General features: G+C 43.6%; 1 protein-coding gene across 2 annotated transcripts in view; it reads left to right on the top strand.

Moving 5' to 3' along the window:
• PPEF1 (protein phosphatase with EF-hand domain 1) overlaps positions 1–26,608 on the top strand; it is a 118,562-nt gene that overhangs the window by 24,116 nt on the left and 67,838 nt on the right. For both annotated transcript variants that reach the window (XM_059678998.1, XM_059678997.1), the window contains exon 8: positions 8,675–8,818. In XM_059678998.1, coding sequence (XP_059534981.1) covers positions 8,773–8,818 — 46 coding nt within the window. In that variant the 5' untranslated portion in view covers positions 8,675–8,772. The remainder of the gene's footprint in view (positions 1–8,674; positions 8,819–26,608) is intronic.

Below are 26,608 nucleotides of genomic sequence, written 5' to 3'. Positions count from 1 at the left end.
TGGTCACTTGGGTGAGAGCTAGAAAAGGAGGGAAGGGATACTTTAAGAAACTCTTTTAGGCCCTTCATGGGGTGTTCTAAACCCCATTGTGCAACTTCGTGTTCAGAATGTTCAGAAATCTTTTTTTAGCTCCCTTGGCCTCTTGTTACCACAGAGCACCACAGGGTTTCCATCTGTCTGTAAGAAAGGGAAACAGAATTCCCTGCAACATTAAAGAATTCTCATTAGTGATTTAGTGCTTACATAGATTGACCAGGTTGGGTCCTGAAACCAAGGCATAGCAAACCTTTTAGTGGACAGACATTTTTGTTTTTTAAGATTAAACAGAGTAGGTCTTCAGTTCTGCCACTGATCAGCGTGCCACGGAGTACAATATTTAATTTCTGAGTCTCAGTGCCTTCATCTGTAATATGGGAATGATGATATCATCTTGAAGATTGCTGTGAAGATTAACTGGATTAATAGAAATACAAAGCATCCACTGTGCTGGGTAAATAATAGTTCCTTAATAAGTAGTGGTGATTTTAGCTGCCATTATTATTATTATTATTATTATTATTATTATTATTATTCTGGTATAGTGTTCTTTCAGATCTTAGCGTTCTCAGGGAGAAAGAGCCCATATCTTGTGAATCTGAAATTATCCCAGAACCTGTAGACACCCAAGGGATTTAGTCTCTGGAAGGTCCCAGACAATGCATTTGGAAGGAGGAGATTAGAGCAAACACAAGTTTCATTTCAACACTTCTACCACAGGGGTACCCACCCATGCATAGCCCCTCCTAACTCATCAGCTAAGAATTGCTCCTTCCTCAGATATGTTATTATCCCTAGTTCCTTATGAGAAAACTGAGGTGCAGAGGAATTAATGACTAGCTGAGAAGAATTTAAACTCTGGTTTGTCTGACTTCTAAACCCCAGGCTCCACTGGGCCAGCATTAAGCAGTTAGGAACCATAGGTGTTTTTGAGATGGTTTCCTTCAAAAGGGTTCCCTGCTAGACTGTTTGGGAAACAGTGGACACTGTAGCTCTTTCTTAGAAATTGACGATGCACATTAACATATTGAAGGCTCTGAGGAATCCTGTAGTAAAGAAACCTGTGTAAACCTACTTCTCCTGAACTTATTTGATAATGAGATCTCTTTTTTTTTTTTTGGCCTTATTCCTAGAATTATAAACAACATGGAACTACACTTCCACAAACACGCTTTGGAAAACCTGACACCAGGCCAAGGTGCCCCTCATCACAGTCCTTCCTCATATAATAGCAGATACCCTCAGATACCTTCTAGTGGCCAGCATAATTTCTACCCTTTTCTTATCCTTTAATCTAATGAGACCCAAGAAGAATCAGGAGCTCAGTCCTACAGATTTCCCCTTATTCATTTAGGACCCCAGATACAAGCAAATGCTACAGTGTTTTACTGGAAAGGTAGTAGTGGAAGGAGCCTCTCTAGCATGGTCTGCCAGGGACTCCTCTACTTTATGCCCTTTAGTTATATTTAAGCCACAGACATCAGGTTGTAGAACCCCTGTTTTTAAAAATATATATATTTTTATTGATTTCAGAGAGGAAGGGAGAGGGAGAGAGAGCTAGAAACATCAATGATGAGAGAGAATAATTGATCGGCTGCCTCCTGCATGACCCCCACTGGGGATCGAGCCCACAACCTGGGCATATGCCCTGACTGGGAATTGAACTGTGACCTCCTGGTTCATAGGTCTATGCTCAACCACTGAGCCACACCCACCAGGCTAGAACCCCTCTTTTGATGAAGACCAAATGTCATGCAGCAGAGTGAGCCTGAAGAGGTATCTGGAGGACACATCTGTGGTGTCCACAATTGAATGACTGAGTTCTAGATTTGGCTTCCTCAGGGCCAGAGCTAGAATAGGCATTTCTCACAAAAGCTGAGTTTCTGCTAGGAAAAGCTAAGTTTCTAGCATGGGAAACCAACCATAGTTCACATCTAGAATGCCAGAGGTGGAATCAAGATCAGCGTGGCTGAGCTAAGGTGTGAGGGTTCAGTAGAGATGTACTTTGAAATAAAATAATGAATAAGAACAACTTGAGGAGATTGGGCTAGCTTAGAGGGTACTTGATGGCCAAGGTTAGCTTGGCTCCAAGGACCATCTTTTGTTCTTTCTTTGTATCTTCACCTTTGGAAATGAAAAGTGGCCAGGATGAAAAGAAATGAACACCAAACTGTTCAACCCTCCACTTCTCCCCCTCATCCCCCTTCCACACATACACTCACACACACAGTGAAAACCTTTTAGTGGAAGCCTTAGAAACCTTTCGTTTTGCACAGTTTAAATGAGTGCCAATGATGAATCACTATTTTATGTTTATGCTTAAAAAGCATCCTCGGTATATATGTATATATCGGTAAGGGACGGTGGCACTGGGCAAGTTTCAAGCTATTTTTTGACTGACTGTGGCATCCTTGGGTCTTTGTGAATGCTCCTGACACTCCCCACCTCTAGAGCTGAAGAACCCATTTCACGCCCCAGGAAATTGTTTCTTCAGAGACTCTTTAGCACGCTAAATGCTTTTCTAATGCTGACAGAGGGCAGGAAATTGAAAGAGCTTATGTTTTCCCAAATAATGGAAAATCCCCAAATCATTTTTATCAGCTTAGCAACTAGCCAGAGCTGTCCTCAAAGGCACATCTTTAAAAACTTGCTTCCCTCTCTGCCTTTAAGTGGATAATTACAATCTAAGTTGGGCAGTGTGTGGGAGTAGGAAGTGGCATCTGGCTTTAACCAGGTCTTGTTTTGGCGAGAATTAAAATGAACTCTCTTTTTCTTTTTTTTAAATTTATTGATTTTAGAGAGACTGAGGCACTGGACAAGTTTCTGATTCAACAATAGGAAGTGATATATTTCAATCTCCATTTTCTTTTTCCAGAAAAAGGAAGAAAGCAATATTTAATAATGTAAAAATTCAAATAACAACTATTTTTTCTAATACCAAAGAATTCTAAAACAATTCTCATTTCCATCATGATTTAAAATTTTTGTTTAAAAATGGATATATAAAGTACTATCCATTTTCTGGTTTAATAAAAGGTTTATAATCAAATAGCCAGCATCTGTGCACAAAATTATAGACTAATAATTATCTTTAGTTATTAATTTTTAAAGGACTCTGGCTTAGAAATATTCATTTATTCATGCATTCAGCATTTATCAAATACTTGCTATGTTAAAGACACTGTGTAGGTGCCAGAGATTCAAGGAATGTTTAGAAAATAAGATTCCCTAGAAGCTTACAGTCCAGCAGAAATATATTTAACTATGATGCTTTTCAGTTCCTAGTGAATCTTTTATATGGACTTTTGTTGTGCAGTGAATTAACTGAGAACCAAATGCCTTTGGAGAGATATATTGCTTTATTTATTTCTTTTTCTGGAAAAAGAAAATCACGATTGAAATATATCACTTCTTTTTGTTGAATCAGTGTTTGTTGCCTACTCAATGCCCAACTCTTATCTATATACTAGAGGCCCAGTGCATGAAATTCGTGCACGAGGGGGGGGGTGGTCCGCTCAGACCAGCCTGGACCCTCTCCAATCCGGGACCCCTTAGGGGATGTCCGACTGCCGGTTTAGGCCCGATCCCGGGGATTGGGCCTAAACTGGCAGTCGGACATCCCTCTCACAATCCTGGACTGCTGGCTCCTAATCGCTCACCTGCCTGCCGGCCTGGTCACCCCCAACTGCATGCCCCACTGGCCTAGTCACCCCTCACTGTCCCCCCCCAGCCTAATTGCCCCAAAATGCCCCCCCTGTTGGCCTGGTTGCCCCCAAATGCAACCCCCCCACTGACCTGGTCACCCCTAACTGCCCCCCTGCTGGCCTGGTTGCCCCATGCAGCCTGCTTGTTCAGTTGTTTGGTCGTCCCTCACTAACCACCCTGCCAGCCTGATCACCCCACACAGCCTGTTTGTTCAGTCATTTGGGCATCCCTCACTAACCCCCCTGCCAGCCTGGTCATAGGCAGCCACCTTTGTGAGGGTGTGATGGTCAATTTGCATATGACCTCTTTATTATCTATGCTAATAAAAGGGTAATATGTTAATTAGACTGGGAGACCTTCCAGATGTCCTTTCGGTCAAAGCCATGGTGGTGGGGTTGAGCCAGAGGCAATTACGGGTGATCAAGCTAGGAGGGGAGGGCAGTTGGGGGTGAACATGCCATTGGGGGGAGGCAGTTGGGGGTGAGAAGGCTGGCAGGGGGGCTAGTTGGGGGAGAGCAGGGTGGCAGGGGGGCCACTTGGGGGCGAGCAGACTGGCAGTCGGGAGAAGTTGGGGGCAATCAGGCCAGCAGGGGGGCAGTTGGGGGCAAGCAGGCCAGCAGGAGGGGTAGTTGGGGGCAATCAGGCTGGCGGGGGGTCAGTTGAGGGCAAGCAGGCCAGCAGGCAGAGTGGTTAGGTTGTTTGGCTTCTATAATTGAAACACTGTTGCAACTCCAGCTCTGAGGCCCGGCTGGCTGAAAACAGGTTTCTGGGGTTTGTTTAGCTTCTATAATTGCAACATTGTTTCTTAGAGTGCAGCTCAGAGGCCGGCAGCAGCAGGCGGGGAACCACGGCTTCCTCCATCACTGGAGCAAGCAAGCCTCCTGTTCACTTCAGCTGCCTGGCTGCTGGCTGCCATCTTGGTTGGCAGTTAATTTGCATATCACCCCGATTAGCCAATGGGAAGCGTGTCGGAGGTACAGTTAATTACCATGTTTGTCTATTATTAGATAGGATTTTTATTGATTTCAGAGAGGAAGGGAGAAGGAGAGAGAGATAGGAACATCGATGATGAGAGAGAATCATTGATCAGCTGTCTCCGGCACACGCTCCACTGGGAATGAAGCCTGCAACCTGGGCATGTGCCCTGACTGGGAATCAAACCATGACCTCCTGTTTCATAGGTCAATGCTCAACCACTGAGCCATGCCAGCTGGGCGGGAGTCTGCATTTTTTAAAAAAAATGTATTTTTATTGATTTTAGAGAGGGAGGGAGAGGGAGGGAGAGGGAGAGAGAGATAGAAACATCAATGATGAGAGAGAATTATTGATCGACTGCCTCCTATAATGGGGATCAAGCCAGCAATGTGGGCATGTGCCCTTGACCAGAATCAAGCCAGGACCCTTCAGTTCGCAGGCCAACATTCTATCCAGTAAGCCAAACCAGGTAGGGCAAGTCTGAATATTTAATAATCTCCTCTGGTAAGTCTTGTGGTACTCATGTTGGAGAGCATTAATATAGGCACTTGGATAAGGTCAGTAGGAGTAGATGAACTACTTCAAAGGCTGATGAAGACTCCAGGAGATGTGTTCTCATAGGCATTGCAGATAACCTTAGAGGTATTTTTGAGCATGGAGAGAAGGCAAGTGATGTGTAAATAGTGCCCCAATTTCAAACATGAGAAAAGGGTAGATGCCAGAAACCACAGCCTTATAAGCCTGACATGACCTTTGGAAAAATCTTGTTCCAAACAGATGAAGTCAAAAAGCATTCAGAGGAAAATGTGATGTTCACTAGGCATCATCGTGGATTCACTAAAACATTGTCTCTATTAGAGATTGTCAAACTTTGCTGCATATTAGAATCATCTGGGGAGCTTTAAAAAATCCAGATTCCCAACTCCACCCATGGGGACCCAGGCACCAGTTTTTTAAGCCCCCAGAGATTCTGATTTAATAAGATGCTGTCTGATCAATGAGAGTTTGAAGGCTCCCCAGGCGATAACTAAAATGCAACAAAGTTTGATAACCATTTTGTCTATATGATAATTATGCAAGATGCTTAACTTCCTTGTACTTTCTGTCAATTCTAGGTAATTTTAAAGGTCTCTCCCACCTTTACACATCTATGATTTTGTTATTAAAAATCATGCCAAACTGATTTCCTTTCTTCCTCTCTCCCTGACTTCCCACCCTCCCTTTTCCTTCTCTTCCTCCTCTTCTTTTTCTTCTTCTTCTGATTTGCGATAGCTTGGAATGTCAAGGTGTCAAAGTACATATCTTAATTTCATTAAAATATTTAGCAAATTTCCAAGGACCACCCTGGATGGTTTTGCTCAGTGGTTAGAGTGTAGGCCCATGGTCCAAAGAGTCCTTGGTTTGATTCCCAGTCAAGGGCATGTACCTTGTTTGCAGGTTCCCAGCCCCTGTAGGGGTGTGTGCAGGAGGCAATCAGTTGATGTGTCTCTCTCACATAGTGTCTCTCTCAAGTAGATCTCTCTTTCTCCCTCTCCCTCTCCCTCTCCCTCTCCCTCTCCCTCTCCCTCTCCCTCTCCCTCTCCCTCTCCCTCTCCCTCTCCCCCTCCCCCTCCCCCTCCCCTCCCTCTCCCTCTCCCCCTCCCCCTTCCCCTCCCTCTCCCTCTCCCTCTCCCCCTCCCCCTCCCTCTCCCCTCCCCTCCCCCTCCCTCTCCCCTCCATCTCCCTCTCCCCTCCCCCTCCCTCTCCCTCTCCCCTCCCTCTCCCCTCCCTCTCCCTCTCCCCCTCCCCCTCCCTCTCCCCCTCCCCCTCCCTCTCCCTCTCCCTCTCCCTCTCTCCCCCTTGTCCCTCACTTTCCACTCTCTCTAAAAATCAATGGGAAAAATATCCTCTGGTGAGGATTAAAAAAAAAAATTCCAAGGACCTCTCATAAATACATAAGATGATAGGTATGATGGATGAATGTACCATCAAAATGTACAAATATGCTCAAAGGATGTGATGGATCTGCGGTAACCTTGGAAAATGGTTTGGAGTGGAATGCCACAAGGGTTGTTGTGCTCTTGGAGCTGACCTTGTTACCATTTAAGAAAGATATAGCCCTAGCTGCTTTTGCTCAGTAGTTAAAGTGTCAGCCTGCAGACTGAAAGGTCCTGGGTTTGATTCCATTCAAGGGAATCATATGTTGATTGCAGGCTCCATCCCTGGTTGGGGCATGTTCAGGAGGCTACCAGTTTATGTGTCTCTCTCACATTGAAGTTTCTCTCTCTCTGTTTCTCCCCCTCCCTTCCATTCTCTCTAAAAAAATCAATGGAAAAAAATATCCTCGGGTGAAGATGAACAACAACAAAGGATATAAAAGAAATCCCAATTAAATTTGTAAATAACTCCAAATCTAAGAGGGTTAATTGATTCAACACATAAAAGAATCAGGCCTGTTCTGATTAGGATATCTGTTTATTAAGGTTATTATTTTAAAAATATTTTCATAATTAAAATATTTTGCTCATTTTTGTTTTCCCTTTTCTTCAGTTAAGTTGAAATTTTGAAGCTTTTAGTGTAGTGCTAATGGAAACATAAACATGCCTGTAGGGTTCCTAGTTACTTAGTTGTTTTATGACTTTGTTTCTATAAGAAATGCAAATATATTAGATCAGGTTGCTTTGGAGCATCAAAAAATAAAGGAAATGTGGGAGCTAAAAAAATAATAATTTTACTCCCACCTTCTAGTTTCTTCTACATGGGCTAATAATCAAATCAACAGAGACAAATCACCAGGAGAAAATTAAATTTTAATACATGCTCACAGGGGATTCACATAACCATGGAAATTCCAAAGACAGTGAAGTAAAATTGGGTGTACTGTATAGGTCATTTTTGAACAAAGAAGAAAAGGGGGCCTGAGATTTCAAAGCGAGTAGGCAATTTACAGGTAGTTGAGGAAGAGAGGAACATACTTTTGCTAGGCAACCCAGAAATACTGAGACACAGGGTGGTCTAGTAAGAGGGCACCAGCTTGGAGTCCTCCTCCTAATACTAAGGTGATTGTGATAAGGTTCTCTTCCTGAAGGAGGTTCCCCTCCCCCCCTATTTGAATCTCTTAGGCAGGAAAGGGGGAAGGTCAAAGGTTTTTTCTGAGTCTTTTGTTTCTCTTAATATCCCTGCTTAAAGATCAGTATCACCAAAAGCAAAACTTTTGGCCCCCTTCAGAAATATCACCCCCCAAAAAAGCGATGAGGAAAGGAATTTCGTCAGAAATTCTCAGGGACTGATTGTGGAAAATCCCTTTAGCAGTTTCATCTACTCGTCAGAGGGGCTGGTGAGCTAGCGGAAGGTAGATTTGGAAGAGTCTCAAAAACACTGGGAGAGCTTGTTTAAAAAGGGCACTTGGACAGATTCTGATGCCTTCCTTTGAGGGGGAGGCCTTGAACCTCCTTTTTATAAACAAGTGCTCTGATTCTGAGAAATACTGTCAAAGAACTCACTTTGATTTGGATTTTGGCATTTAAATATCTTGTTTTTGTCTCATAGTCAGTCCTCCAATTTGTGTTTTTCAAAGCCCAGATAGATTTAATTATTTGAGCTGAAATCTAAAACTGTTAAATAATGTCAGATCTTTCATATCTTATTCCCTATATTTCAATTAGAAAATTGAACGCTCTTACATTGCCATTTTTCTTTTCGTTTTTAATGTTTTATTTTCTGCAGACCTTGATCTGACTGAGACATGAGGAAAATAAAATTTATGTGTAGCAGAAAAGCAACCTATAGCTGCTCCGTTGCTGCTGCTGTGCTATGGAAAATAAACCAGGATTAGATTATGTCTGGTCACTTTCCACATCACATGACGAACGGCAGTTGAGAAGAAGCATAAAATGAATCCTGCTGAGCAGTCAGTCCTTAGATACCTAGTTGTTAACATCCTGCTTCCTTCCCCTCCCTCCTGTGTATTCCCCATCAGGCTCTGTGACTGAAGTGTCAGCTAAGGAGTGGTTTCTCACACCTCTTCACACCATCTGGGAATAAGAAGTTGCAACTATTTCACACCATCTAGAAGACATGGGCTGTGGTAGTTCATCAATTAAAATCAAGAAATCTGCAAAAAGTGAGTGCTAGGAATGTGCCTGTCTTCCTGATGAAAAATGAGCCAATTACCTGTCCTCCTTTCTCATTTACTCACATAGTTGGTTCTGGAGCTGCCTGCTCTGTGTGATTTTGCACAAGGCATCATCACTGGAACCAAAGGTTAAATATTGGGATAACATCAGAAACTACTGTTAGGAAAATGTAGCTTTGAATTTCTGATGTACCATAAAGTATTATCTAAGAGATATTTTATATTTGATTTGATTTCAGTTGGAAATGTGCTAATATAAAATCTCAATTTAAAACTCAGTGGCAAGGAACAAGAAAGTCTCTGTAAACTTACATTGTTTATTCAATATGCTTATAAATAGCTATATTCATACCTATGTGACATTTGGTAACATCATTGAATCTTTATTAGGTTTTATAACTCAGTGATCAGATTATTTTTATAGCTATTCAACACAGAACTTTATGAGATTTGCCTCATGTTTTTAGAATATTCTAGGTAGAATTTGGCAAATGCTAGATCATCTGCTTCTCCAAAAGGGTGTTGTTTCTAAATAGTTGACGTGCCCCCTACTATTCCTATATAATTAGAAACTTAATATTTTCTTTATTTTGTACTGAGGTTCTTTCTCATAGGTACTAGAATCTAGTTAAAACTCGAGTGTTTAAGAAACATAGTCTTTGCAAAGAAATTAAAATAAAAACAAGCAAGCTGGGACAGTTATGTGAATAATTTGTTCTTAAATTCCATCCTTTTGTTATCTAGGTATAGATAATTGCCCCAAATTCTCTTCCACATCTTGGTGTGTTTTTTTTTTAATCTTTATTGTTCAGATTATTACAGTTGTTCCTCTTTTTCCCCCCATAGCTCCCCTCCACCCGGTTCCCACTCCACCCTCTGCTCTTACCCCCGCCCCCACACACACACTGTCCTTATCCATAGGTGTACAATTTTTGTCCAGTCTCTTCCTGCACCCCCACACCCCTTTCCCCCCGAGAACTGTCAGTCCACTCCCTTTCTATGCCCCTGATTCTATTATATTCACCAGTTTATTCTGTTCATCAGATTTTTTATTACTTGATTTTTAGATTCACTTGTTGATAGATATGTACTTGTTCATAATTTTTATCTTTACCTTTTTCTTCTTCTTCCTCTTCTTAAAGGATACCTTTCAGCATTTCATATAATATTGGTTTGGTGGTGATGAACTCCTTTAGCTTTTTCTTATCTGTGAAGCTCTTTATCTGACGTTCAATTCTGAATGATAGCTTTGCTGGATAAAGTAATCTTGGTTGTAGGTTCTTGGCATTCATCACTTTGAATATTTCTTGCCACTCCCTTCTGGCCTGCAAAGTTTCTGTTGAGAAATCAGCTGACAGTCATATGGGTATTCCCTTGTAGGTAACTGAGTTTCTTTCTCTTGCTGCTTTTAAGATTCTCTCTTTGTCTTTTGCTCTTGGCATTTTAATTATGATGTGTCTTGGTGTGGTCCTCTTTGGATTCCTTTTGTTTGGGGTTCTCTTTGCTTCCTGGACTTGTAAGTCTATTTCTTTCACCAGGTAGGGGAAGTTTTCTGTCATTATTTCTTCAAATAGGTTTTCAATATCGTGCTCTCTCTCTTCTTCTGGCACCCCTATAATTCCGATGTTGGTACACTTGAAGTTGTCCCAGAGGCTCCTTACACTATCTTCATATTTTTGGATTCTTTTTTCTTTTTGCTTTTCTAGTTGGGTGTTTTTTACTTCTTTGTACTTCAAATCTTTGACTTGATTCTTGCCATTCTCAAGTCTGCTGTTGGATCTCTGTATAATATTCTTTATTTCAGTCAGTGTATGCTTAATTTCTAGTTGGTCCTTTTTCATATCCTCGAGGGTCTCACTAGACTTATTGAGGGTCTTACTAAATTTATCGGCGGTTTCTAGAAAATTATTGAAAAACCTTAAAGCTGTGGTTTTGAACTCTATATCCAGTAGTTTGCTTTCCTCCATTTCTGTCATTTGTGACCTGTTTCTTTGTCTCCTCATTTTGGCTGCTTTCCTGTGTTGATAGAGTGATTTTCTGTGGTAGGTGTCCTATAGGGCCCAGTGGCTCAGCCTCCCCAATTACCTGAGGTGGACACTCTTGGTGCACCCCTTTGTGGGCTTTGTGCACAGTCTTGTTGTAGTTAAGCCTTGATTGTAGTTGGTATCACTGGGAGGAATTGACCTCCCGGCCAATTGGCTGTGAGAATCAGCTGTGTCTATGGTGGGAGAACTTCTGTGCTGGTGACACCCTTATGGGGCAAGACTTGCTTCAGTGAGGCTTTGGTGCTCACTGAGTCTGCCCCCTGAGTGTGTCCCTTGTGGATCTGAGGAGTTGTAATCAGGATGGTCCCACTCTGACCACTGGGTACACTGGCACTTGGATCTCTAAGGAGGTGCTAATTTAGCCTCTCCCTGAGGCTACCTAGCAGGAGGTACAGAGAGATCTGCAGATTCCTCTTCTTTGTTTGGGATTTGGAGGTGCCCAGTTGAGGCCCAGCTGTGAACCAATGCAGTCTGCTGTGCGGCCTTGGGCCTTCTTTTGGATGACCTGGGTCTCTCTGACCCAGCTGCAGTTTGTTAGGTAATTTTAGATTGCAAAGGGCCAGGTCATTCATATGCAAAAGCCTCTGCACACAGCTTGGGTGGGGCGGGGTCTCAGGGAATCAACAGGGCGGAGCAAACAGCTATGGCTGATCCTCAGCCCTGCCCTAAGAGGCCCTGGGTCTCAGTGTCCTGCGGTAATCGCTGCAAGCCCCTCTGAGAAAAAGCCGCCCTCGAGTTCTGTCCGCTGCCAGACAGTCCATTTTCTCCCGGTATGAGTCTCAGTCCCCAGAGACTTGCCCGGAACTGGAGTCAGGGCCATCAGGAGCTTGTGTCTCCCTCCAGATTGAAAAAGACAACCATGTCCTCAGTTGCCAGCCCTTTCTGTGCACGCCTCCGTACCTCTGCACTTTACTTCTGGACCTCCTCTGAGTCTCAGTGTGCTTTTCTCTTTCCTTCTAGTTGTAGAATTTCCACTCAGCCAGCCTTCCTGTGGTTCTAGATGATGTCTATTTTGTCTTTTAGTTATATTTTTGAAGTGGTTGTGTGAGGCAGCAATTTCCAGTGTTTACCTATGCTGCCATCTTGGTTTCTCCTCCATGCTTGCTCTTCAATTTATCCACATCTTGGTTTCCGAAGTTCACTCAGTCTTAGTATGGAGAGTTTAGGGTGAAGAGTTTTCCATGCGAGTTAGTGTGAGATGTTTTCCTTTTGGTTTCAAATGCTGTGCTCTCTCCTAGTTGAATTGTGCATGTGTAGTTGGCCATCCATATCTGTGGATTTCCCATCCACTGATTTATCCAACCCCGAATCAAAAATATTAGAAAGAAAAATATCCCAGAAAGTTGGGGGCGAGCAGGCATGGAATGTTAAGGCATTTTAAAAATGTTTTTATTGATTTCAGAGAGAGGAAGGGAGAGGGAGAGAGAGGTAGAAACATTGATAAGAGAGAAACATCGATAGGCTGCCTCTTGCACACCCCCTACTGGGGATCCAGTCCACAACCCTGGCATGTGCCCTGACTGGGAATCGAACTATGACCTCCTGGTTCATGGATGACACTCCAGCTAGCTGAGCCACACCAGCCAGGCTCATGGTATTTTTTTTATACTTTTTTATTGATTTTTTACAGAGAGGAAGGGAGAGGGATAGAGAGTTAGAAACATCGATGAGAGAGAAACATTGATCAGCTGCTTCCTGCACACCTCCTGCTGGGGATGTGCCCGCAACCCAGGTGCATGCCCTTAACCGGAATCGAACCTGGGACCCTTCAGTCCACAGGCTGATGCTCTATCCTCTGAGTCAGACCGGTTAGGCTTTTTTTTTTTTTAATATATTTTATTGATCTTTCACAGAGAGGAAGGGAGAGAGACAGAGAGCTAGAAACATCGATGAGAGAGAAACATCGATCAGCTGCCTCCTGCACATCTCCCACTGGGGATATGCCCGCAACCAAGGTACATGCCCCTGACCGGAATCGAACCCGGGACCCTTCAGTCCGCAGGCCGACGCTCTATCCACTGAGCCAAACCGGCTTTGGGCTCATGGTATTTTTGAGAAAGAGTAGCTTACATGTAAAATGGAAGCTATCCCCTTCTTGTGGGCTATCCACCTTCCATGTAGAGAAGTAGCATTGATTTTTATCGTTATTGTTGTTATTTCACTCCCTTTGTGACATGCATCAGGGAAGAGAAAAATAATGGCTATATTTTACTGAGTGCCTACAGCATTCATTATTTCTATTTCTCACCAAAATTCTTGGAGGAAGATTTGATTAGTCTCTCTAGATGAAGAAACTAAGACTTACAGAACTGCCCCAAGTCATGCATTAGTTGGTGGCTGAACCTGAATTGGAGGCAGGTTTAACAGATTCCAAAGAATATGCTACTTAAAAAAAAAACCTATTGAATGTATTGGGGTAACATCTATACTAATAAAAGGGTAATATGTTAATTAGACCAGGAAACCTTCTGGGAGTCCTTCTGGACGTCCTTCCAGACAAAGCCATGGTGGCGGGGCTGAAGCAGAGGTGGTTAGGGGTGATCAGGCTGGCAGGGTGGGGCAGTTGGGGGTGAGCAGGCCAGCAAGGGGGGGCAGTTGGGGGTGAGCTGGATGGCAGAGGGGGAAGTTGGGGGCAATCAAGCCAGCAGGGGGGGTAGTTGGGGGTGAGCAGGCTGGCAGGGTGGGCAGTTGGGGGCAATTAGGCTGGCGGAGGGGGCAGTTGGGGGCAAGCACACCAGCTGAGGGGGTAGTTGGGGGTGATCAGGCCAGCAGGGGGGCATTTGGGGACAAACAGGCTGGCAGGGGGGGTAGTTGGGGGTGATCAGGCCAGCAGAGGGAGGTATAGGTGGGGGCAAGCAGGCCGGCAGAGGGGGCATTTAGGGGCGAGCAGGCCAGCCGATGGGTTGTTGGGGGCAATCAGACCAGCAGGGGGGGTAGTTGGGGGTGAGTAGACTGGTAGGGGGGGCATTTGGGGGCAAGCTTGCCGGCAGGGGGGGCAGTTGAGGGCCAGCAGGCCGGCAGGGGGTGGCAATTGGGAGCCAGCAGGCTGGTGGGGGGGGGGCAGTTGGGGGCGATCAGGCCCGGCAGGCAGAGTGGTTAGTGGTGATCAGGCAGGCAGGCAGGTGAGTGGTTAGGAGCCAGTGGCCCCGATTGTGAGAGGGATGTTCGACTGCTGGTTTAGGCCCAATCCCTGTGGGTACCTTAGACCTTCTTCACTTCATATGATTCTCATCTTATCTTTTGCCCAGTCGTACATCCCCTGAGGGGTCCCAGATTGGAGAGGGTGCAGGCCGGGCTGAGGGACACCCCTCCATGCACAAATTTCATGCACCGGACCACTAGTTGGTTAATAAAATGGAATAGGTTTTAGGTATACAACTCTATAATACCTCATCTGTATATTGTATTGTGTGCTTACTACCCCAAGATAAGTCTCCTTCTTTAATCATTTATCCCCCTTTTACCCTTTTCTACCTCCCCCTGTTATTGGTGGAAGTGGAGTTCTTGGGGTGCTGCAAGGAAAAGGAATTTCCTGAGACCCCCATGGGAGGATGGGGTTTTGTGGAAAGCTTTATTGATGATGTAAAGTTAAGGGGTTCCCCTCCAAGTTCCCATCTTTGCCCTTCTCACCATGGAAGAAGTCCAGTCTTCAGCAGGCCCAAAATGAAGGCCACGGCCCAGAGTTTCCACTTCATATTAAAGCGCAGTCCAGTCCAGCATCTGGCTAGCTTAGCTTGTGTTCTCAGCTGCAGTCCATTGTGTGTGGGGTATGCAAGGCCATGGGACATGTGACTGCTTAAGGCCACATGGCTATAGAGAGAGAACAGGTGATCACACAGATGAGTGTGGTCATGGAGCAAGAGAGAGTAAGAGAAGAACAAAGCAGAGGGAACTCCTTGGGGATTTTAACCAGTAGCTTCTTCAAACTAACCAATTAACTTTCTAAGATTTCACATGCTTTTGATGGGGTCCACCCCCTAGCCAATCCATTGTTCCCCAGACTAGACTGACAGACAAGCACCTCCCCTTGGCTACTCCAACTCCCACTGCACATGTGCCTATTCTCCCTTCTTCCCCCAATAATCCAGTACCAGATGGGGGAAGGGAGGGGTGTTTATACCTTGGAGGAACAATGCTGTGTGGAGCTGTAGCTTCCTGATGAAGCTTCCCAGGTGACTATGTTTACAATGTCTGACTCCATTTGCCTTCTTTTCTTTATTAATATTTATTAATGTTACGATAACACCCCACCCCTCTTTCCCTCTGGTAATCACCATACTGTTGTCTGTGTCTATGAGCTTTTGTTTTTATTTCTTAATCCCTTCACCTTTTTCGCCCAGTCCATGCTCCTTTTGATACACTGTCCTGACTTGTCAAATTGGAATTCAACCAAAAAAACCCAGAAATTAAACATTGCTATTTCATTCTCCTGAACTTCAGTTTACACTTAAAATTTTATATCAATGGGTTTTGAATTAATAATCTGTTTCCTTTTGCTTTTTCTCATGGAGCACTTTGAGAACACTCTGATATATTTTCTTTTGTTTCTTTACTTGAGACCACTTAGACATGCATTTATTCATTTTCTCTAAGTGCTGAGGAGCCCACAAAGGCTATCTGTGCCAAGCCAGCTCAGCCAAGGGTTCACAAGCCTGAGTGAGGGCGGCAAATGGATGAAGAAATGATAGACAAAGAGAATAAGCTGGGTCTAGGTGGATCTTCCTGTGCCTGGCTGAGGCCACAGAGAGAGAGATCCAGAGGCAAGCTGAGCCTTCATTTTATAGCCAGAGGTAAACAAGGTAGTGGGCACTGTAGTTACAATGTTCTTGTGAGTTTCGCTTGTTTTGGCAGCACTTGCTACATCTCCGTCAGCCCATTAGCTTCCCAGATAAGATCAAGGGAGCTCATAAGGTCAAGCCTAATTATGCTAAGAGCGCTGTGCCCTCTAAGCTGGGACTTGTTTGTGGCTTTGCCAACAGTTCAGTCCGAGGCTTAACCCTATAACCACGCCCTACAGCTATCTAGTTTTTTAGCTTTGAAGTTTGATGTCTTAAGCTATAACAAATGGAAAATGTCTCTAATGGATATTGTTCTTTTAAAAAATACTTGTTTTCTATTTTTACTTAAAATTTTGAAAATACTAAATAGCCACCACATGCTTCTTTAATTCTTGGAGTAACATCTAGTTAATTTAGTTGTTTACATATCTAACAATCAAGCCATTCAGAACTGCGTGAGAGATCCCCTCTCTCCATACCCAGCCCTATATTTCCCAGTTGTTCAAAATTGCCCTTTGTAACTGTTTTCTTTCCCTTGCCCTCTTCCCTCCAGTTACTCTCCTCTCTCCTCCTGCTAAGAGTTTGCTCCGAAGGGAGCATTCACACCACTGTCCCATACGTCCTCCTTTATCCTATCCCATGAAAAATGATTTTGACAAGTTCTAGAATGACCTTGAAGTCCAGTGGTGCATTTTCAGTACTTATTTTGCTTGACATCCTGGCAGTAGTTGGCATTCTTGCACACTCCCCTCTTAACATACTCAAGGCTCTTGCTTTCAGTGCCAGCATATTGTCCTGGATTTCCTTTTATGTCTCTGTTTGAACTATTTATGAGCCCTTTTTAAAAAATATATATTTTTATTGATTTCAGAGAGGAAGGAAGAAGGAGAGAGAGAGAGAGAGAGAGAGAGAGAGAGAGAGAGAGAGAGAAGAGAGAGAGAGAGAAACATCAATGATGAGGGGGAATCATTGATCAGCTGCCTCCTGCATGCCCCCCACCGGGGACTGAGCCTCCAACCCAGGCATGTGCCCTGTTTGGGAATCAAACTGTGACCTCCTGGTTCATAGGTTAATGCTCAAAAACTGAGCTACACAGGTCAGGCAAGGGTGCCACTTTCTTGCAAGTTTTAAATATTGGGGTTCCTCTGGATTCTTCTTGGCCCTCTTTGTCACTCTAATGCCATCTTTGGGTGACTTTACTCCCATGGCTTTAATTAAGATCAGTATTCCAAATCTGCCAATGCATTAGTTTCAGCCCACATTTTATACTATAATCCCTGGTTGTTTGGCATCAAATGCAAATCATTTTAAACGAGTACTTTTCTTTGTAAAAGGAGATCACTTCCTTCATTTGAAATTACCCCTCTCAATAACAATTTTTACTTAATTATTCACTTTTTGATATGATAAAATATGAGCCTTAAGATTTATATCGGACTAGAGGCCCAGTGCACAAAATTCATGCATGGGGTGGGGGTACCCTCAGCCCAGCTTGCACCCTCTCCAATCCGGGACCTCTTGGGGGATGTCTGATTGCTGACAGGGATCAGATCTAAACTGGCAGTTGGACATCCCTATCACAATCCTGGACCACTGGCTCCTAATCACTCACCTACTTGCCTGCCTGATTGCCCCTAACTGCCCCCCCCCTGCCAACCTGGTTGCCCCTCACTGCCCCCCCTGCCAGCCTAATCACCCCCAATTGCCCCCCTGCTGGCCTGGTCACCCCCAACTGCACCCCCCTGCTGGCCTGGTCACCCCTAACTGCTCCCCTGCCGGCCTGGTTGCCCTAACTTCCCCCCTCTGCCAGCCTGGTCACCCCTAACTGCCCCCCCCCGCCATCCTGGTCACCCTAACTTACCCCCCTGCTGGCCTGGTTGCCTCCAACTCCCCCCCCCCAGCCTGGTCACCTCTCATTCCCCCCCACCCCCCGGCTGGCCTGTTCGCCCCACGCAGCCTGCTGTTCAGTCATTTGGTCATCCCTCACTAACCCCCCTGCTGGCCTGGTTGTAGGCAGCCATCTTGTGAGGGTATGAGAGTTAATTTGCATATTTCCTCTTTATTATATAGAATTGGTACTACAAACACGTTTATTGCCTGCATGAAACAGGCAAACAAAAAACTAAACAGTCTTTTTATTCTTTATACCAATTAAATGCATCTTCATCTTTTTCTGTATTGTTATTCGCTGTGTGATTAATCTGCCTCTGCTTTAGACATTTTAGGTGTAATGAGATCCTGACAGGGACTATTCAGATATCCATTCTAGAACAGCCGTGGGCAAACTACGGCCCGCGGGCCGGATCCGGCCCATTTGAAATGAATAAAACTAAAAAAAAAAAAAAGACCGTACCCTTTTATGTAATGATGTTTACTTTGAATTTATATTAGTTCACACAAACACTCCATCCATGCTTTTGTTCCGGCCCTCCGGTCCAGTTTAAGAACCCATTGTGGCCCTCGAGTCAAAAAGTTTGCCCACCCCTGCTCTAGAATCATGAGCCTTTAGAAGGTAGAAAGTACTGCTGAAAGAATATGAAGTCACACCTCCCCATTTAAATGCTATTTACCAGCTTCAGCCCTAACTAGACAATTCACTAAGAAGCCAGCTTTATAGTTGGAGCCTGTGATTTGTTAGAAAATCCTGTTACAGGGACACTTTTAAACTCAGTGTAAGAAAGGTCAATACCTCAGCTCCAATTGCCAGTGATTTCCCATAATCAGAATACTTTTCCTATACGATTATGGCTTTGTATTGCATTGTCTTTTTAGCAGCTGCAAAAGACAAAACTTTAGTGCTGATTGTATTTAACCTTGGGTGAATGAATTTGGCAATATAAGTCAGATTAGTACTTGATAACAAAAGAGACATAAAACATAATTGCAGTCAAGACATTTAAGTTTTTTTCCTCTAAGGGAGGATTAAAGATCATTATTGAATTGTTAAATAGAATATTTCATGTAAGAAAATATTTTAATAATTTAAAATGAGAGTTATACTTGTACATAGCTAAATTTCTTACATATTTAAGGACATGGTAGTTTTTAAAAGTTGGTATTTTCACAATAATGATTCTTTTAGGAAATTAGAGATTAATATGCCAGAGGTGTTACAGTTTCTTGTAAACTGTTGTTCACCTGATTTTACTGATTTAGCCTATTATTTTGGTATTGCCCAAATAATAGATAAATAATAGATAAAACTTCATATTTTCCTGAACTGTGATTCAAGCGAAGGATTACAATTCTCATGGAAACTGCCATTAGATAGCTTTATGCAATCCAAGTGTTGTCCCATTGCCATCTATACTAATAAAAGCCTAGGTGGTCCTCGCGCGTGACATCATCACAAGATGGCCACCACAAAGATGGCCTCCACAAGATGGCCACATGCACAGCGGAGGCAGGGCCTGGCAGCCGCTCCATGTGGGGAAGCCTGGGGGTCCCATGGCTCCGCACGGTGTGGAAGAGGCCGGTCCCAGCATCTCCACTGCCTCACGTGGAAGAGGGGTGTACCAGCGGAGGAGGCGGGTTGCAGCAGGGGAGGGCAGTTGTGGGCGATCAGGCCAGCAGGGGAGGGCAGTTGTGGGTGATCAGGCTGGCAGAGGAGGGCAGTTGGTGGTGATCAGGCTGGCAGGGGAGCAGTTAGGTGTAATCAGGCCGGCAGGGGAGCGGTTAGGGGGCGATCAGGCTGGCAGGCAGGTGAGTGGTTAGGAGCCAGAGGTCCTGGATTGTGAGAGGTATGTCCCAGATTGGAGAGGATGCAGGCCAGGCTGAGGGACACACATCCCCTCCTGTATATGAATTTCGTGTGCCAGGCCTCTAATATTGAATAAAAAAGGACCTTAAATGGGGCATTTAAAATTCCTAATCCTAGTAAATGTAGAACAAATGAGTTAAAATTTGCTATTTTGAAACCACCATAGAAATAATTGATTTAGGCAAAAATCATCAATGGATGTTTTGGAGAATAGAATATATACACAGTCCCAAAGTGTGTTCCTGCAAATTATTTACTAATTATAAAGAGAAAGAAAATATCAGTACCATTAAAGGAAAGGAAAGCTAAGAACTTGTTCTAGAATAAAGAAGACTGGAGAAATGACGGATGATATATGTGTGTGGAGAGAGAGCATGCAAGAGAATGTATATGTGACAAAAGTTTAACAATTTTACTATTTTACCATCTTCCAATATGTTTGAAAATGTTTCAAAATAAAAAGTTAAAAATATCCTAATCCGGTAGTGGCTGCAACCTAGGTTTATGTCCTTTGGAGGTACCATTTGTTAGCCCTTCCTTTGTTTTTGCCATCCACCAATTTTCTCATTCTTTGCAGGCTCTGTGTGCCACATCTTGGCATCATCTTGAGTATCTTCACTGTACACATGAATAATCTCAAACATGTTGGCGTCTCAGTTCCTTGACCTCCTAAACTCCAGCAGGCCCTCCTCCACTGTACTTCAGCTGCTCACTCCCATATCCTGGCCCCTGTAGCCACTTGGATCAATTCCACCTCTGCAATCTTTATGATTATTATCCCATTCTCTGATCTCTTTTTAAAAATAGTTATTGGTTCTTTTTAAAAAAATATATGTTTTTATTGATCTCAGAGAGGGAGAGAGAATCATCGATTGGCTGCCTCCTGCATCCCACCCCACTGGGGATCAAGCCCACAACCCAGGCATATACCCTGACTAGGAATCGAACTCGGACCTCCTGGTTCATGGGTTGATGCTCAACCACTGAGCAACACTGGCTGGGTCCATTCTCTTATCTCTCGATCTTCATTGAAACTTATGGGCCTTAGACCTTTCCCATGTGTCTCTGTCTTCCAGCCCCATCTTGTCTTCACTTTCTTCCTCATCCATCTTTCCCATCTTCTATTGGCTATTACTTGAACCAATTAACAGATAATATACAGTAATAAAATTTTAGGTAATTTAAAGAATAGGTGAAATATTTAATGTTCCTAGACCAATTGCTAGCAAAGTTTGGCTACAACTCTTTGATGAGAAAGTCAAGGATATTGGTGACTTGACTTGGATTTTTCTACAGGGATAATTCAGATTTTTAAAATAGTCTTTAAGATTTGTCTTCTTTCTCTAGAAGCTTCTGATTTGAGTGTTTGCATTTACACATTCTGTTTTGTCCTTGAATGGTTATTTTCAACTTCACTATGTGCAATAATAGGTTGCAGCTGTTGCATTAAAAAATAGAGGGATGAATTAGAGTATTTTATAACTGGAAAACATCTTAGAGATCACAAAGTCCCAAGTTCTCATTGTTCACACGAGAAACTGAGCACCAGAGAGGTAAAGTGACTTGACTGAGGTTACACAGTTTGCCTCTGGTTGAGTTGGGACCAGAATGGAAGTCCCCAGTTTACAAATTCAGAAATTATTTTTATTACCCGATGTGGATGGGTTAGGCTAGTATATGAGCAAATAAAAAGGTCATAGACATTACCTCTAATTCTTGTCCTCTGACTGAAAGGCCAGAGGTTTTCAAGAATGATAAAACTATGATTTCTTTTGTCATTTGGGGAAAGTGTATAGTTTTGCTTAAAATGTCTGCCACTGTTTGGACACTAGACCTCATACTTTACTCTCATTTACCTCTTGTTTAAGAAAAAAGTGCTTTCTAGGGACAAGGAGGCTGTGCTATGCCCTTGTTCTGCAGGGATGTCACAATTTGTGGATGAGTGAGTCTCATAGAGGTCCTTGCCTTGTTTGCTGCCCAAGAATCAGGTTGTGTGACCATCTCACACTTGATGCTTTTTCCAGTGAAGTTGAAAGTCTCACTGTGACAGCCCCACACTCTAGCAGCTGACAGATGTAGAATAACTGTACACAAAAACAATAATGAAAACTGTGGTCCCAGAGTTGAGCCATACCCTATTTTCAGCATGCATTGAATAGCTGAGGTAATAGATGCTTGTCCTCGTTGTTTAAAGCCTTTTGCCACTAGACGGTTCATTCTCTTTTCAGTTCATTTGACTTCATTTTAATCAGTTTTATCACACTTGTGCCTCTCTCTCTTCCTGACTGGATGTCAGACCCCTTAAAGTTACATTACATATTCCCTCATCCTGGAGGCCTCCACCAGCAGAATTTCAAAAAGCAGAGTCTTTAAATTATATATTCTGAATATAAAGTTTCTTGCTTAAAGAATGATCTGTCAAACTCTTATTTAAAAAACAAAACCAAACCAAACATAAGACTACCAGTTTGCATGAGGAGGAACACAAGATGGAAAGTTTTAACTAAATAGTAATTTCATTCATTTAACAAATATTTATTGAGTATCTACTATATTCCAGGGACTGTTCCTGTCAGGGATACAGCAGCTAATCCAATGGACCAAAATCCCAGACTTTATGGAGCTTGCATTCTAGTGGAAGGAGACAGACAATAACACATGAGTGAAATATATGCTATATCAGATAGTGATAAGTGCTGTGGAAAGAAAGTAAGGAATGAGGCAGTGGGGGAGGGTGCCATTATAAAAACGGTGGTCAGGAAAGACCTCACTGAGAAGGTGACTCTTTAGCTGAGACTATGCTCTCTAAGGGAGTGAGCCCTGTGGGTCCTGATTGGTTCTTCTTGCTCCTGATTCTTGGGTTCTGAGATGGTAGCTGTTTTGTTCACAATAGTTTGTGAAAATTTTAATGAAATATCATATCTAATTAGGAAGTTTTTGGAGGCACTAGAAATTGCTAGCCTGGAGAGAGAGAATTGTTGTCTCTTATTCCTGCCTTACTCTTTTTTTAAAAATTAAATCTTTATTGTTGAAAGTATTATATTTGTCCCCTTTTTTCTCCCATTGACTCCTTCTAGCCGCCCCCCACCCCCAGGCCTTCACCACCCTATTGTCTGTGTCCATGGGTTATACATATTTCTTTGGTTGATTTCCTACTCATCCACCCTCCCCCACCTTCCCTCTGAGATTCTGCAGTCTGTTCTATGCCTGCCTTACTCTTTATTTTTTTTCAGTATTTTTTATTTCAAGAAAAACAATTTTAAATATAATAATGTTACATGCAACATTATTAAACATTAATAAACATTAATACGTCAAGAAAAATGATAATGTTACATGTAATAAACACCAATTATTTAAGAAAAATGATTTTACATATAATAAAATTACATGCAATAAACATTAATATTTCAAGAATAAAATGATTTTAAGTATGATAATATTACCCAAACTATACTAACATAGTATGATATCACAAAAGTTGTAGGAAATATTAAAAATCTGCAAATAACAGGATTACTGCTATTCTAGAATATTTTTTCCCTCTGCCTCTATTTTTATTCATCAGTTTATGTTGGTCATTATATTCCACAAATGAGTAAGATCATATGATATTTATCTTTCTCCATCTGGCTTATTTCGCTTAGCATGATGCTTTTAAAGTCTATTTTGTCGGATATGAGTATTGCTACTCCAGCTTTTTTTTCTTTTCCATTTGCATGGAAAATTTTTTTCCATCCCTTCACTTTCATCCTGTGGTGTCTTTTGTTTTATAAACAGCATATATTTGGGTCACGTTTTTATATCCATTCAGCTACCCTACACCTTTTGATTGGAGCATTTAATTCATTTACATTTAGGGTTATTATTGAGAGGTACTTATTTATAGCCATTTTAATTCTGTATGGCTAGGTTTCTCTCTCTGTTTCTTCTTCTCAGCAATTCCTTACAGCAGTGGTTGGCAAACCGCGGCTCGTGAGCCACATGCGGCTCTTTGGCCCCTTGAGTGTGGCTCTTCCACAAAATACCATGTGCGGGCGCGCATGTACAGTGCGATTGAAACTTCGTGGCCCATGCGCAGAAGTCGGTTTTTGGCCTGGGCGAGTCTATTTTGAAGTGGCCTTAGAAGAAGTGGGGGGGGGGGGTGTTGGTCGGTCGGGCGACGGGAGACGCTGCACAGGTGGGCCGCGGGATATGCAGCGCGGGGGAGGCACGCGATTCATGCACAAGTTGAGTGAGCCAGGCAGTCAGCAGTCTCATTGTGCAGTGGTTAGTGTTAGTCACATCCGCAAATTGTGCGCGGGTGACAAAAGTACCTACATGAAGCATAAAGTTACCTGTATTTTTCCAACCAGCTGCAAATCCTACAGGTATTTTTGTCATCAATTTAAGAATTGTAATTATTTTGTATTGGTGGCTTTATTATAAAATGAAACATTTTTGTAGGTGTTCACATTAGTGTTTGTCAGTCATTGTCATGATTTAATTTTATGGATATTGTAAGGTAAATTGTAAGGAATTTAATTTTATCAATAAATAATATTGTTATTACGTATGATATCAAGTTTTATTCAATGTACCTATAGTTTAACTAAGACTTAAAACTTTAAGGAAAGTTTATTAAGTTAATTTTAGGGAACGTTGTGGAGTGAAAGAAGATGTAGTGTCGAGGACTGAGAAAGGTATGTTGAGATGGTTTGGACATACAGAGAGGATGAACGAAAGGAGATAGACGAAACAAGTATACAAGACGAGTGTGGATGGGAGAGTTGGAAGGGGTGGACCTCAGCGAACGTACCTCAATCAGATTGAGGACGTTTTTAGCAAAGGCCAGCTTAGGAGTACCCTAATTAAGTTAATAACAATTTACCTACCTATATAGTTTAAGTTTAAAAAATTTGGCTCTCAAAAGAAATTTCAATCGTTGTACTATTGATATTTGGCTCTGTTGACTAATGAGTTTGCCAACCACTGCCTTATAGCAATCCCTTCAGCATTTCTTCAGCAATCGTCCTCAGGTGTGACAAGAGTCTTTTCAACAGGGTGGGGCGGTTGCTTCTGCCTAGAAGCTAATTGTTACTTTTAATCTCTTAAGTGGCCTCAGGGCAAGGTGTTTTCCGATAGGGTGTGTCAACTGTCTTCCCCCAAGGCAAGGCAGATGTCTATGTGGGAAAGATGTCCTCTGCTATGTGAGGGAATGACTCAGCCCAGGAAACCTGGGGTGTCTGCCTTCTGAGCTCTATCCCCTGAGTCCCCAGTCCTGGGTTCTGCTCTCACAGCTCCAGTCCACTTCACCCACCCTCTGCCAGAGCACAAGGTGGGTGGCTCCACAGGGAATTTTTGTGCATTGTCCCATTAAGAGGGTGCCCAAACTTTCAGCTGCCACTCCCTGGCAGACAGCACCCCATTTCTTTTCACAGCTAGATGTTATGTGGGTACCCTCCTCAGTTTGGTGCTCTGCTGGGGATCCCAGATTCAGGATTAGATCCCAGAGTTCTCAGTGGCACCCCCGACACACACACAGCTGAGATATCTCTCCAGGACTGCAGTTGCCATCTGTGGGTGCCTGGCCAGCCCTTTCATGCCTCTGCCCCTCCTACCCGTCTCTATGTGGTCTCCATCTTCAGTTCTTGGGTATCAGGTTTCTCTCCTGTGAGTTTTCCGTTGATTACTCAGGAAGCCTTTCCATATTTCAGTTGTAATTCCAGCTTGTTCCTGGGAGCATGTCTTGCAGCATCCTCCTACTCTGCCACCATTCTGCCTTAAAAAAAAAAAGAATTCTAGCATTTATTGAGTGGTTCCTATATGCCAGGCAATGTACTAAGCATTTTATATTAATTACTATATTACTAATACCTATATTAACACATTACTAATATACTCATGTATTACTAGAGGCCTGGTGCATGAAATTCATGCATGGGAGTGGGGATCCCCTCAGCCCAGCCTGCACCCTCTCCAATCCGGGAGTCCTCGGGGGATGTCCGACTGCCAGTTTAAGCCTGATCCCTGGGATCAGGCCTAAACCGGCAGTCGGACATCCCTCTCACAATCCTGGACTGCTGGCTCCTAATCACTCACCTGCCTGCCTGCCTGGTTGCCCCTATCTGCCCCCTCTGCGGGCCTGATCGCCCCTCACTGCCTCTGCGTGCCAGCCTGGTCACCCCTAATTGCCCCCCTCTGCTGGCCTGGTCACCTCTTACTGCCCCCCTGTCAGCCTGGTCGCTCCCAATTGCCCCCTCTGCTGGCCTGGTCACCCTTCATGGTCCCGCCACCAGCCTTGTCACCCCACGCAGCCTGCTTGTTCAGTTGTTTGGTTGTCCCTCACTAACCCCCCTCCTGGCCTGGTTGTAGGCAGCCATCTTGTGAGGTGGTGAGGGTTAATTTGCATATTACCTCTTTATTATATAGAGAGGTAATATGCACATTGACCATCACCCCAACACACAAGATGGCTGCCCCCATGTGGTCAAAGATGGCCACCATAAGATGGCCAGCAGGGGAGGGCAGTTGGGGGCATTCAGGCCTGCAGGGGAGGGCAGTTAGGGGTGACCAGGCCAGCAGAGGGGGCAGTTGGGGGTGACCAGGCCAGCAGGGGAGGGCATTTAGGGGCGACCAGGCTGGCAGGGGAGCAGTTAGGCATTAATCAGGCTGGCAGGGGAGTGGTTAGGGGGTGATCAGGCTGGCAAGCAGAAGCTGTTAGGGGCAATCAGGCAGGCAGGCAGGTGAGCAGTTGGGATCCAGCAGTCCTGGATTGTGAGAGGGATCCTAGATTGGATAGGGTGCAGGCTGGGCTGAAGGACACCCCCCATGCACGAATTTTGTGCACCGGGCCTCTAGTAGAATTATAACAGTCCTATAATGGCCTTTCCCCAGGTGCTGGGGATTATAGCAGTGAACAAAAGAAAGTCCCTATTCTCATGTAGCTTAGCTAATCGGTGGTGATAGACAATAAATACAAATATATGATTATATAGAGTGTCAGATGGTAGAAAGTGCTATGGAGAACAAGAGATCAGCCAAAGAGTGTAGGAAATGTGGTGGGGAAGTATAGGAGGGAGATGTTAATTATTTTACATGCTGTCCCATTTTTTTATGGCTGATTCCAAATGCCATGCTGAGCTGTATTGCAAAGATGGTTATGAGCCCAGGTTCTGGTATTACATACATCTGGATTTGACTCTGCATTCTCCCA

This window comes from Myotis daubentonii, chromosome X (assembly GCF_963259705.1).
Source record: "Myotis daubentonii chromosome X, mMyoDau2.1, whole genome shotgun sequence".
In the NCBI taxonomy this organism is placed as follows: Eukaryota; Metazoa; Chordata; class Mammalia; order Chiroptera; family Vespertilionidae; genus Myotis; species Myotis daubentonii.
Note: the sequence above shows the minus strand (reverse complement) of the source record. Positions and strands in the feature narration are given on the sequence as shown.